This window comes from Erpetoichthys calabaricus, chromosome 4, assembly GCF_900747795.2.
Source record: "Erpetoichthys calabaricus chromosome 4, fErpCal1.3, whole genome shotgun sequence".
Taxonomy (NCBI): domain Eukaryota; kingdom Metazoa; phylum Chordata; class Cladistia; order Polypteriformes; family Polypteridae; genus Erpetoichthys; species Erpetoichthys calabaricus.
In genome coordinates this window covers 52,747,878-52,762,745 of record NC_041397.2, presented here as the reverse complement: position 1 = coordinate 52,762,745, position 14,868 = coordinate 52,747,878, and the positions used below count along the sequence as shown (strand labels likewise).

Here is a 14,868-nt window from a genome sequence, read left to right as displayed (position 1 = left end):
TTTTAACTTCAATGTGAGACAAACCATTCATATAAAAATGTAACTACAACAATACACATTTTTATTCTTAAAACTATTGTACATATTAGCTGTATAATAAATGATGTACCACAAAAAGTGTGTCTATTTTTCTTTGTTTTTATATAACATTAAATTCACTACTGTTTGAAAAGAGGCTTAAAAAGTGATGCTGTACTATATAAATTCACAAAATATTTTATATACATAATTTTTAAAGGGTCGCACCAATCCATCCATATTACTAACCAAGAATAAACTGGATATGGACTCAGGTACACGGCGATGGGACCATGAGACATAGTGCACAGGCGCCTACAGCGCGCGTCTCATAAACCACAAGCGAAGTGTGATCCACCGCGAATGAAGGAGTCACGGCCCAAAAACGAAAGAGTTCAACTAACGTAAATAAGACATGAAGCAACAACGCGCCCATAGCTAACAACTAACGACAAAGCCACACAAAAAAGAGGATTCTGCGCTGCACCCCAGAGTCAAACGGAACAGGCTACGGAGGCCCCACAGGTCCACAAAGATAGTACGGAAGGTGCGGGAAAGTACGAATGAACGCAAGCGTCTACAACGCGCGTCTCACATGCCGCAAGCAAAGCAGACACGGCTCTAAAAAGAAAGAGCTCGACTGACGGAGATACAAAAAGAGAGTACAGAACCATACACGTCCACACTACACAGCACAGTCAAACCCGACATAGTACGGAAGGTGCAGGCGCCTACAACACGCATCTAAAGCACCGCAAGCAATAACCCAAGATAGTACAGAAGCCCCAAAGTTCCGGACTCAACAGCATATGTGAATCACATTACAGTAATACAATACCATATGTACTCATGGAAAACACAAACAGAAGAGGCTTCGGCATCCCGCCCCACAGTCAAACCAGACAAAGTATGGAGTCCCCAAACGTTCACAACACACAGCATAGTCACACTCGAGATAGTACAGAGGGCACATGCGCCTATACACCGCAAGCGAAGTAGCCACGGCTCAGAAACGAAAGAGCTCAACTGACGTAAATAAGTGATTGTAACAGTAAGTGCAACACAACATATGTGAATCACATTACAGTAATACAATATTGACAGTACAACTACAGAAAACACAGGCTCGACACCAGATGGGGAATAAGAATAAACGAACGCTCCGTATTAAACATACGGCATCCTCACACGTCCAAAATACACAGCATATGTGAATCACATTACAGTGAGGCATTACTAACAGTACAACGACAGAAAACGCTCCGTACAACGCGTGTCTAACACACCGCAGGCAGACCCCCGAGATGGTACAGAAGCCCCAGAGATACGGACTCCACAGCATATGTAAATGGATAATATGAGTACTCACAGACAAAACAAACACAACAGGCTTCGGCGTCCCGCCCCACAATCAAACCGGAGAGAGTACGGCGTCCCCAAACGTCCATAAAACACAGCATAGTCAAACCCGAGATAGTACGGAGGGCGCATGCGCCTACAACAACTACCACATGAAACACACACACGGCACCGGAGGTATAATATTAGCTCAACTAACGTAAATAAGCGCCTACAACGCGTCACGGCTCAAAAACAAAGGAGCTCAACTAACGTAAATAAGAAATGAGGCAACGCACCCATAGGTAATGACACAGCCACACAAAAAAGAGGATTCAGCCCCCCGCCCCAGAGTGAAACTGGAAAAAATACGGAATCCACAAAGGTCCACCATACACAGCATAATAGTACGGAAGGTACGAGTTAGTACGAAAGCCGAAGGAGCCTATAACGCGTAATAAGAATAAACGAACGCTCCGTTTTAAACGCACGTCATCCTCACACGTCCAAACTGTAATAAGAGTAAACGAACGCTCCGTATTGAACGTACATCATCCTCACACGTCCAAACTATACAGCATAAGTGAATCACATTACAGTGATGCATTATTAACAGTACAACCACAGAAACCGCTCCGTATTAACAGTAAGTACAATTATTCATATTACTAACGGTAAACAACAGAGAACTAATGGAGTCACGATCACGGCTCCAAAACTATACAGCTCCACTAACGGAGCTACAAACACGAGCCCGCATGGACAAAAACAATAGACATCGGCGCCTACAACGTGCGTCTGAAACCGCGGAAGCAAAACTGTCTCGGCTCCAAAACCAAACAGCTCGACTAACGGAGCTACAAACATGTCTCATACATTCATCAATGTATTTGGGTTACCCAACACCGGGGGTAGGCGAGCGAAGCGAGCAGGAGGCGGAACCCCCTTGTTTTATCTAAGTTTTCAGTTATCCAAGGTAGCATCAGCCTATGGTACAATTATCTTATTTTATTTTCTATGTGTGTTCCAGGTAATAACAATGTACCTCTACAATGATTAAATGTTTAAATCATAAAATCATTTCACTGTTCAGCAAAAGATGCAAATCTTTTGTCATACAACATTTAAAGGTTTTTATATGGTCTGAATACTTTACAAAGGTTTTGACTAAGTAACGAGATGTTATATCAGAAATTACAAAGGCAATAATGCCATCACCTTTGATGATGATAAAGTGTGCCAGTCATACTTACCTTTGGCACTTCAATAGTTAAGACCCCTGCAGATTCCTCAGATGAGCCAGAAGGAGTGGTTGGTGTCTTTTTTGGCTGTGATCCTCGACTAGGGGAAGCCTTGTAAGGAGACTTGAGAGGACTAGATGGAGCTACACGAGGACAAACATGCAACACTAGAAAGTTAAGATTCACCAAGAATTTAGCAGCAGAAGACCAGAACAAGTTTTGAAGATGTTTAAAAAAAAATGGTGAAAGTACAGCAAAAGAACCCAAACAACCAATCAACATGAAGGGGAAAAAACACATACACAGACACAAAAAAAAAAAAAAGAATACAAAAATCAACACACACAATATTAGTATTTAAAACAGGGAGTAAAGTACAAAACACTCACCTGAATATCAACATTATTTTGCATTTGTATGAACTATTTTCTAAGCAATCAATTATATAGTATTAAAAAGTAGGTAAAGCAGATAAATGATTAATTCAGTGTGAAGCATTTTTACATGCTACTACTTTGTTGCAGTTATTAGCATTTGTCACTTCTGCTGCTGCTTCCTAAACTCAAGGTTTAAACAGTTACTTTAAATATTACTTTCTAAACTGTTATTGTAGACTAACTGCAGAGTGTATAATAGCTCTACTCTACTACAGACTGATGAAGCAGGTGGAGGTGGCATAACTTTTTAATCGATTTAGGTGTATAATATGTAAGCAGTGGGTGATGAAGTGGGTACATTTGCCAAATGGCTCATCTAGTGTCCTTTGGTCAACTACCATAACTGGTTCTTGTCTGCAGTTTGCTCACTCTCCCTGTGTCTGTGTAAAGTACAAAACACTCTTAGTACTTCAGTTTTCCTCCCATATTCCTAAAGGCATTCTAGCTGAGTATTCCACATTGACCCTGTGTGTGTATATGTATGGACCCTACTAAAAAACTGGCTCCTTGTCCAGGCTGTTTCCTGCATTGTGCAGAGTGCTGCCAGGACAAGCTCCAATCATTCATGACCCTGAACTAGACTAAGTTCGAACTGATTTTAAAATCTTGTTGCTAGTTTTTAAATCTTTACATGGGCTTGCTCCTGCCTATTTATCCAAATTGTGTGTTTTACACCAGCCATCCAGAGTGCTTAGATTTTCTGGTCAGTTGTCTCTTGTTGTCTCTCGTACCAAGTGTAAAACCAAGGGGGACAAGGCTTTTGCAGCTGCTGCTCCTCGCCTGTGGAACTCTCTATCATATAAAGGAGTCGTCTACAACTGAACTGTTTACAACAAGATTAAAGACTCATTTCTATTCACTTGCATTCCGTGACCTTCAGTAATACTGATGGTTTCCTCGTTGTGATTATATAACATCACTTCTATTTATTATTTATTTTATTTTTATTTATGTTCATATATTTTTATTTCTATTTATGTTATTTATTTGTTTTTCTTTTATTCTATTATTGTAAAGCACTTTGGCCACAGCATTCCTATGTTGTTTTAAATGTGCTATACAGTGATCCCTCGCTATACTGCGCTTCGCCTTTCGCAGCTTCACTCCATCGCGGATTTTATATGTAAGCATATTTAAATATATATCGCGGATTTTTTGCTGGTTCGCGGATTTCTGAGGACAATGGGTCTTTTAATTTCTGGTACATGCTTCCTCAGTTGGTTTGCCCAGTTGATTTCATACAAGGGATGCTATTGGCAGATGGCTGAGAAGCTAGATTGCTTACTTTTCTCTCTCTCTTGCGCTGATTTTCTCTGATCCTGACGTATGGGGATTGAGCAGGGGGGCTGTTCGCACACCTAGACGATACGGACGCTCGTCTAAAAATGCTGAAAGATTATCTTCACATTGCTATCTTTTGTGCAGCTGCTTCATGAAACGACATGCTGCACGGTGCTTCGCATACTTATAAGCTCAAAGGGCACGTATTGATTTTTGACTGAAAAACAAACTCTGTCTCTCTCTATCTCTCTCTCTGCTCCTGACGGAGGGGGTGTGAGCTGCCGCCTTCAACAGCTCTGTGCCGCGGTGCTTCGCATACTTAAAAGCCAAACAGCCCTATTGATTTGTTTGCTAGAGATTGTTTTCTCTATCTATGTGACATTCTGTGCTCCTGACACGCACTCCTTTGAAGAGGAAGATATGTTTGCATTCTTTTAATTGTGAGACAGAACTGTCATCTCTGTCTTGTCATGGAGCACAGTTTAAACTTTTGAAAAAGAGACGTTTGTTTGCAGTGTTTGAATAACGTTCCTGTCTCTCTACAACCTCCTGTGTTTCTGCGCAAATCTGTGACCCAAGCATGACAATATAAAAATAACCATATAAACATATGGTTTCTACTTCGCGGATTTTCTTATTTCGCGGGTGGCTCTGGAACGCAACCCCCGCGATGGAGGAGGGATTACTGTATAAACAAATTGACATTGACATTAAGCATTTTTAAAAATGTTACGTTTAAAAGCTGTGTTTAGGAAAAGTCAAAAATGAGCAACCAACATGCTAGGTTTGAAGCCTGTATTTTAAATTATCTGATTTAAAATATCCTTTAATATCATCATCTATAATGTCCAATACATATTTACACCCGGACAATACAAGGATAAACCAATAAAAAAAATGTCTCAAAAGTATTACAAAAGCTCATTAAGCTTTAAAGAAAACCCTAACAATCCACAGAAAAAGCAGAGTGACGACACTTTTTAAATACACTAAAATGTCTTCCTTGATCTTTACCTGAATGCTCTTGACAAGGGTCAGAAAGAGCAGATGTGCTTCTGCACCTGGCTAATGAGGAATGTGTTGGCATCAACAGACGGCTAACAAGAAGATTTTCCAAAGGACTAAGATGCAAGCGATGAGCTGTATGATGGGAGTAAATTAAGTTTATGAAAAATAAATAATGACAACAAAAAAGGGATTAAAATCATACAGATGAAAAACTATAAAAAAGAAAAAGTGAAATGAATAAATAACAAAGGCATATTGTAATAAATATATTTTTTTTAGCTTGGGTAATGTCAGCAAAAAAGACATTTTTTGTTTTTCTCATTAATATTTTCTGATATTCAGTCAGAAGAAGATATATGAAAGAATTAAAATATCCACATTTTGCTTAACAATGTTTTTCTAAGACCCATTCATTAAAATATTGTACAACAGGTTGACTTAACAATCAAGAGCAGTATGCCCTTAATTCCTGTGGAAATTCAAAATGAGATTTATTCTAACTGTGTACTAAGCCATTAATGACTCTGGAATACAGAAGACAATCTAACACTAATTCATATCAAAATACATTTTGGGAGTTACTGAAGTGGTATTCTGGCCTAACGCCAGATTATTGTCTAGAAATTATTCATTTTGATTGTTCTGATGCCTCTTAAATTGGTACAAGTGAATAAAACAGCATTTGTTTAGACAATTAGTTACACGCTACAGTAAAAGAATAATAAAATAAGACAATTAAAAATAATAAATAACCACAGACAAATTTAAACTGAAAAATACAAACAAAACAATGGAGGAGAAATACTACCCAGAATTCAGTGTTTTGCCTCCATATTTTTCCCAGTGATAACTTGAAGGGACATCACAGTACATAATGTCCCTAGATGCCACTAAAGTAATAAACTGAATTAGCAAAAGTAACATTACCTGCAACTGTGGAATTAAAACAACAATTATGAAATAATTTTCTATTTTATCTAAAGAATAAATCCCTAAAAATGCAATTAAGTTTATTACCAGACTTTACAAACAATGAAAAAGGAACACTTTCTAGGCCAGAAAGTTAATGTTAAAATGAACATCTAAAAAAAAACAGTAATTATTATTTTGCTAACAACCAAAACAAAATCCTAAGGAACCCTTTTAGAATCAACATTCTGGGTAGTGTTTTCAACAAAGGACAGGGATTACTTGTTATCACAAGATGCTACAAAAATCAAATCAAATCAAATAAAATAAAAAGGACAATGTATGGGCCATATGATCTTGAAACTCATTTTGATTAGTGTAGTAGACTTTGAACATTTTCACTGCATAAATTTAATTTAAATTTACACATAGATGTTAGCAATGAAGGAGCAAAAAAAAAAAAGCCAAATTAATTATAAATTTCTGCAGTGAGGCATATAATTCAATAGATAACCAACACGCATGAGTAAACAACGGAACAGCACCAATGAACACAAACAGGTAAACCTAAAAACAGAGGGACAAACACAGCACTATGCTCACTTGCCTCGATCTGCAGGATGGGTAATTGTAGCAGAGGAGGATGACAGGCGTTTATTGATAGGGGGCTCCAAATGCTTTGGCAGATTCGTGGTAGAGGCTGAGAGTTTGTCAGGTGCTGCAGAGAAATGTATGATGGATATTTTACATTCAGCAAAGGAAGATGGAAAACAAGACAAAATTAATCCTCAGCTTCTGGATGAGAAAATGCTTGAAAGCACGCTTTTGAAAATCATTGTTGCAGCTTTAGAAAATATTAAGACTTTTTGAAAAGAAAAACTAGACCCACTAAAGGTTTCTCTTTTGTGAAGTGGAAGTTGAGGTTAGGTGGAGAACAGTGTGCTTCATCACCTCACACCATAAAAATAGTTGGAAATTTTTTTTTAACCCTTTCTGCTCTATATCAATAGATCTGTCATGGACCAGGAAAAGAAAGCATCACAGCAATATATTGGTTTCCTGGCGCAGGAGATGTTAATCCATCACAGAGAAAATTCACACAGTTGCACTATTTTTATTGTAATCTCGCTAATAAAAAATTAGAAATCTCTAAGTAATACACACCAGGTTGATTTCTACCTTACTAACATAATAAATCTCTTTTAACCCCAAAACAAGGGATTCTAAAGTCCCACTACTTTAAGTTCTTTAATAGTTCTGTTTTACATAAGGCTATTGGTTGCTGCCCAATAAGCTTATACAAAATTAAAATTAGTCAAACTAAACAAAAAGGTTCAAATACAAACAGGAAAATAAACTATTTTAGATTAAATAAATCTGTAGTACTAGGGTGTTGTACCATGTTAGCCATTATGAATGTAGTGAAAAGTCAAGCAAAATGACACTTTTTATTGGCTAACTAAAAATATATGAAATTATTATTCCAGATCTGAGGTATTTTCTCCCTACAAATGTTAGGGAGGGGTAGGAGCATTTTGTTGCTAAGCAACATCCCACAAAAAGCAGTCTACACAGAATAAAAGACAACTGTGCTGTGCCTCCCTGGCTCCTACCCCCACCTTAGAGATTTAGTGTCACTAACCAAGAACAATGTGGCAAATTTCAAAACTAATTATCATTAAGAATAGACCACAGTTTCATTCTCAACTACCAATCAAACGTAGAATCCTCTCACAATCTACATATACAATAACTTGGAGAGTTAGTTTTGCACAGAAAAAAGTACTCTAGATGAGTACTAAAATAACAAACGTTTTAAAATAATCAAAGGTAATACTAAACTGCTTCTGTAGAGAGTGAAATCTCACAAGATTGCATCTTTTAAATAAACTATGTTGATTTGAATTATAAGTCCACAAAATCCTCATAATTACAGAGGAGGACACCCAAAATACACAGTGCTCTATTTTTGTAATTTGTAATAAACAGCATTACCAAAAACATTGCTCTGATCATGATTATAATTAAAACCATAAAAAACAGACAACCAGTAACAAATGCAGAAGCAAAGAGGTTCACTTTTGTCTGGACTTTAGTGATGCATAGTGAATACTGTAATATGAAAAACATGCAAGAAAATGTATAACATATTCACACACATCAACTTTTAAATAGAAGAGAGCATTCAAAAAATCATGATTCATGCATCTTAAATAAGTGGTGAAAATGTGAGGATGCAAATAAAGCAACACAAATTCAAAAGAGGTAAGCAGATGTACAGACAGAAAAATATGTACAGTGTGTGTAAGTGAGTGGACACGTCCTAATGGGTGGTGAAGTGTAGTTCAAGCACAGTGGAGAAGACACTCTGCAGATACTATGGCACTTCTATGTATGCAAATACCATTGCCGGGTTCAGCAGCAGCAGCAGCAGCAGCAGATGTCTCGGGGTCTGAAGGAAGGGTGCTGGTGGCTAAATCTAGTGGGGGTGGGGTATTTTCAGGGTCACCTACATAGCAGAAAACCACAGTAGGAAAAATACATTTAAAAAGCACACATACACACTATACAAGAGGGCAACATCGCATAACACAATAAATGTTCAGATACTAAGACTGTGAGAGACTTAAAAATGTGCTACTAAGTACAAAAAAAAAAAAAACAAAACATAAATCATACATTTTTTCTGAAATCCATAAGTCTTTAGTGGTCTTTTACTCTTAACTCAATGCGATTTGCATGGTAACTATACAGCATAAAACATTCATTATGGTTAAAAATTCTTAATTTTGTTTTATTAATGTTACTCAGAAATGCCCAATTGTGGGAATATATTTACAATGTACTATGGAGAAAAAAGGGAAAGCAAACATTCTTTTCATAACACAAGACTTTTTCTTGTTGACAAGGGAGACTCCCATACTGTAGTGGGTATGAATTGCATTAATCAGTATGCCCTCACAATTTGCCTTCTCATTCCGATTTAAAGCTTAAAACATCTCAAAATAATTTAAGAACTATACATGTTTAATCATAGTTAGTTATTTACATATTCATGCAAGGAGTGCAACAACTGCGACAAAATGTGCAAGTGGGGATAATAACATTCTAGAGCACCATTGCATTTATCTCTTCAGAAATTTCATTTCTTAAAGCAGCTAATGATTTATTTCACCAGCGTATATGAAACAATCAGCATTTTCTTTTTTTCATAGTTTGTGCATGACAATTGTCAAATCTGCTTTATAAGCTAAATTATACTACTAACTATTAACACATTCAAAGGAAGGTTTATTTTCAAAGGAAAAAATATTTTATATGCATACACACACACACACATAAAATATCAAACAAAGGGCTTTAATGTGTTCCCTCCAACTAATTTGCACTAACTACAATATAATGCCCAAAGATCAAAAAATAACATGGACTTTGATATAAAGAATAATAACATTTTCTCTTTTTAACTGATTCAGTATTAGTCACAAAACTATTCAGTTTTATTAGTGGCCACTGTAAGAGTCCAGTCTTTCTTTTTTTTATCATCACTGAATAGAAAACACAAAGTCTCCAGTTTTATTTTTTTTTTCAACCCAGTATAAGGCTAAACACTCAGCCCACACACCACCTCCTCAAAACTGAAATCTGCAATGCAGGCAGCCTCTGTGCGATTGTCAGTCGTGTTTTTCTTAGTCATTAACTCACCTTCCCTGGATCCAGAGCCAGCAGACAGGGCACCTCCCCAGGACCATCTCTTTGGCCTCTGCTCCAGCTGCTGACTTCGTTCCATGGAGCGTCTGATCATTGCTTCCAAGCGTTCCTGTTCATTCCGTTCAAAGACAGGAAAATAGAGAGATTCTCTTACTGACCCATCATGGGTACTTGTTGTAGAAACTGGCTGCATTTAGAGTATGATTGACCTTTTCTGTTGCTAACACACAATCAGCAACAAGCAGGTAGGCAATGAGGTAAGCAGACAGGCTATAGCTCTGTAGAAATGCCCTGCCCAATTACGTACTGTAGAACGAAGGCAGCACGTAATCTCTTATGCACACAGTGCTAGCACTCATTCAGAATAAACCCTCCTTGATTCTGCAGACATCACAGTTCATAGCTCAAAAGAAGGAGACTATGCAAATGACACAGGTTGCATCACTGGATAGCATCTGTTCCCACTGGTGTAGCAGTGACTGTGTCTCTGACTTAATTTGTCTGGGGCGTAATGCTACACAGGCATTAACTCATTCATCACCAGATTACTGCAGATAAAGGGTGGAGATAAAAAGAAAAAGATCTCACAAAATAATTTTGCTGTGAAATGTTTTCACATTTTCCCTGCTTTCATTGTTAAAAAGACTACAAAATTACAATATGGAAAGAACACAAATACCTTTGAAACATAAGTTGCTGTTGCTATAATACTGACTATGCTGTTTCCTTCATTATTGTGAAATATTGACATTTAAACACAAAGAGTGATGCTGGTGCATTTTTGGAAGAGCTAAGAAAACTCATTCTCTTTAAGAAAAATAGTATTAATAAATATAAAGAAACAATTGTTTTCCAGTTTGTGGTGGTTAGATAGACCTGATAATTTTGTCACCTTTACAAAATGAGCAATGACAGAAGTTGATTGATCAAGTATTTAAAGTCATGTTATGTTTCTGATTTGTTGATGCCTTATCAGAAAAAAAACAGTATCAAAATAATAATTTTAGACTAAAATATCACATAAGATTTAGTCAATGTATCGAGGAAATACAATATGCAGACTATGTTAGTTGCATAAACCAATAAGTAACACATCTTAAAGCAAACCTTATCAGGTAGGTCTTTAACTTAATGATAACAAATGACGAGGGTAGACTGATTTTGGAAATAACTGTGTTTTTATCTTTCCATTGTATCTACATTAAACTTGTTCTCACAGTTGCAGATGCTCTAGATAAAAAAAAAAAACATCCATTTTCCAAACCCTCTATATCCTGAGCAGAGTTGCCAGAAGGCTAAAGCTCATCCCAGCATGCATAGATACATGGCAGGAACAATCTTACCAAGACAAATAACTATAAAAAAGAGAAAATAAAAATAATAGTTTCTAGTTCACTAAAGGGTCTAAAATTAATACCTTTCTGATTTCTACAGGAAAGTAACATATACTTAGGAATTTCTAAGACAGCAGGCTGACAGCAGACAAGCAATTTCTAATTAAAAGACAAGTTTAGTTAATAGCAAAGATTAATTCATAATTTAAAAATTGGTTGGAATATGCTCCAATAAAATGTTTCCTTTCATTCTTTATGTGTTTTCTTTAAAAGCTTCTAGAACACTTGCTAGTGAAACAACAAGATTTTGACATGGAATGTACAGTATGGCCTAGTTCATCTTCATCTTGCGGTTTATAAAACTATACCTAAATAATTGTAATTTACTTTGTAACTTGTAAACAATCTTATAATTGTGTTCACTATATAAAGAATATATACTTGAAAAATATAATTTTATTTGGAAAGCAATGCAACCATTTATGCTTGTTAATTTGCTTCTTAAAAATCATGCAGTAAAATGAAGAGACAAAAATAATGATAAGAGTTGTTCAAAAAGTCAAAATAACATAAAATATGCATGAATTTCACATAAATATAATTAGCATACAAATACTGGTAAGAAATAAAAAGCTACCTGATAAAGTGTTCATTACAAGCAGGATCTGGCCAATAAGTCTACCTATTAAATGCAAGGAAAATCAAGGCGCTGTTCATAGACTTCAGAAAGCAGAGATAGGACAATTTTTTTTTAATTTTAATTAGGCGGTATGCTATTGTGAGGGTCGGGAGCTTCACATTTCTTGGAAAAACCATCACTGACCTAAAGTAGGCACAACACATTTTGGCTTTTGTGAAGATGGCTAACCAATGACTTTGCTTTCTTAAACATGTAAAAAAATCCGAGATGTCTCCATCCACTGTATACTCACCAGCTTCTGTAGGCACACAGTGGTCTCGATATTCAATGGTTAAATAATATCCTGGTATGGGATTTGTTAAGTTCAGAACCGCAAAACACTACAGAGGTTGGCAACAGTGACACAGAATACAACAGGAAAGCTTTTTTATGTTAACAAAACATATAACACACACTTTCTTAGAAATTAAGGACCTCAAGGCCTCCTACACAGCCAATTTTCCCTTCCTGGCAAACTAGATAGATAGATAGATAGATAGATAGATAGATAGATAGATAGATAGATAGATAGATAGATAGTTAGGGCCTTTTTGTAACTACTAAATGGCCCATTTGTAACCTACAGGGAACATTTGTAACTCTAGTAGGGACATTTTGTAACTTTAAGGCACATTTGTACCACAGCACAGGGAACATTTGTAACTTGTAGGGCCTTTTTGTAACACAAGTCAGGCTTTTAAGTAATTTTGTAACACAACTGGCACTTTAGTCACACAAAAAGATGATTGTTTTTAAAATATTTTTCTGTTTATATTTGTTTTGCCCATTAATCTTAACCTTAGTAGGTTCCTGGTTTTAGCACATTGTTTGTTGAAAGGCTATAGCACCATAATACTTCATGCTGGATACACTACAGTTTTAATACACAGATAGATGTGAATTTTTTAAACTATACAGACATATTTAAATTTTATACTGAATCATTAATGTCACTTCTGCATCCTCTCCTTCTTTCCTTTTCTCTTCACTGCCAAGATAAGATGAGGTGGACTGTTAGGCCGAGCTCTAATCCTGATGGATTGTTGTTCAGGTCTTGATGTCTGATACATGAGCTGAGATCTGAGGCTTTCAAATTTTAAAAGTCAGTGTGTTTTGCTGGTAAATTCCATGTTGAATTTGTGTATTTTTGTAAAAGAAGGGCACACCTGCAAACATCCTGAAGTCTCACAAAGACAAGGCTGAATTGACAGAATTGGTGTATTTCTGCTTTTTAAAAATGTTGTTGCTTAAGTAATTTCAATTTGTTCTAAAGGTAAATTTCGCTTCCCCTCTGAGGCTTGCGGGAAGATGCAATCTCAAGAAAGAGAAATTTGTCAGGAGGATTAGGTCACTACAAAAAACATTAATAATGATTAACAATATTGTAGTTTTATGTGAAAAGTAGGAAATCAAAGGCCTAGTAACTTAATGTGAGTTTTATAAAAAGTAAAAATTAATATAAGGAATCCTAGCAATAACGATTAATTGCTAACAAGGTATTAAGGTTTTCTTATTAACGAACAGTAAAGTGTCAGTGGCCTAACACAATTCTGATTTGTGTCTCGAGTTGTTTCTGCTCCTCTCTAAGGCCCCAGCACACGACCAGTGTGACTGCTTTATGTATGTAGCACGCCACTGGGACTAAGACTAAATAGTTTTAAATGCAAAAAAGTGAATAAGAGAGAAAAAATAATACAAAAACACAATTCAGGAAAAAATATTTTTATTGAACAGAATTTTACAACTACAAATGTCAGTGTAGTTTTTTTATTAAACAAAACAATATTTCATTCAAAATGCAATAATGAAATCAGTGAAATAAACATTTTCAAAATAACAGTAACAAACTCTGACCAAATGTTAAATCCATACATTCAGTTGACAGCTTGTGATTGTGAAGTATTCCACGTTTCTTTTTCTGCCTTCATATTTTATTCTTGTCAGACTGTGAGTGATCTGAAACTTCTCTGTCATCTCCCCTTCTTCAGGGCAGCTGCCTAAAGCTTTCTTCACCATCTCTTGTACTATTGGGCCCGATGCCATGATGTGGTGGCACTTCTCCATTATCACACTGCCCTTTATGGTGTTGTTTCTGGGGGTGCTGCTTTTCTGATGTAGAAGGGGGGTCTCTAACTATCCTCCACACTCTTTCTTTGAGGGATTCGCTCTTGTACAGAAGATGATTCTCTTGACATGAAGAGCTAGATATTTGCTCGCAGGAGATCTCTTTCCTCAGCTGATCACAGATTTTTCTCTCCAGTGTGTTACTGTTTGGTTTTGACCCAAGAAGTTTTCCCCCATAGTTTACTTTCTAGAAGCCAAAAGAAAAAATGACTTCAAATTATTGTTTAAAATATTGATTGCTGTTAATACAATAACACAGGCCTAATGCCACAAAATTAATTTATATATGGTTTTATAATATATTAGAGGCAATTGTTACATTCTTTAAATATTATATCTTTATTTGTGTGCAATCAAAGGCGATTCCCTCATTTGTGTATTATTCTTTGCTATTGACACCACACCCATACTGAATTGATTCTACTAACCTATGCAAATTGGGGTTCCCAAAACTCTGAAGCTGTGTCTCCCACAAGAATACAGTACCTGAAAATATCAATTAGATATATTGTTAATTTTCTGTTCTTTCCATTTCCTGACAAATTAAAGAATATGTGAAATTTAAATTATTTTATTTGTTCATCCACTCATTTACAAAACCGGCTTATTCAAGTTTACAATCACAGTCATTTTAACTTGTACAATGTAGCATTTAAACATTTTTCTTAATGCAATGTAAAAAATGTGATTTGGTTTAAAGATCGATTTCTCTCTTCCATTAAAAAGTGTACAGAATCAGCCCGTCTTGGCCCTGCTCTTCTACAAGGCCAGCATGCTCTCTAATCAGA

The 14,868-nt window shown here is 36.2% G+C and overlaps 1 protein-coding gene across 8 annotated transcripts in view; it reads right to left on the bottom strand.

The window, feature by feature from the left end:
- The window catches only part of LOC114650028 (MAP7 domain-containing protein 2-like), a 203,859-nt gene that overhangs the window by 47,528 nt on the left and 141,463 nt on the right, over positions 1–14,868 (bottom strand). For 2 of the 8 annotated variants that reach the window (XM_051926910.1, XM_051926904.1), the window contains exons 5-9: positions 9,938–10,052; positions 8,637–8,741; positions 6,840–6,950; positions 5,330–5,455; positions 2,610–2,764 (exon numbers count right to left, since the gene is read on the bottom strand). In XM_051926910.1, coding sequence (XP_051782870.1) covers positions 2,610–2,764; positions 5,330–5,455; positions 6,840–6,950; positions 8,637–8,741; positions 9,938–10,052 — 612 coding nt within the window. Of the gene's footprint in view, positions 1–2,609; positions 2,765–5,329; positions 5,456–6,839; positions 6,951–8,636; positions 8,742–9,937; positions 10,386–14,868 lie in introns of those variants that run through there. The other 6 variants (XM_051926905.1, XM_028799459.2, XM_051926906.1 and 3 more) reach the window with 6 other exon arrangements.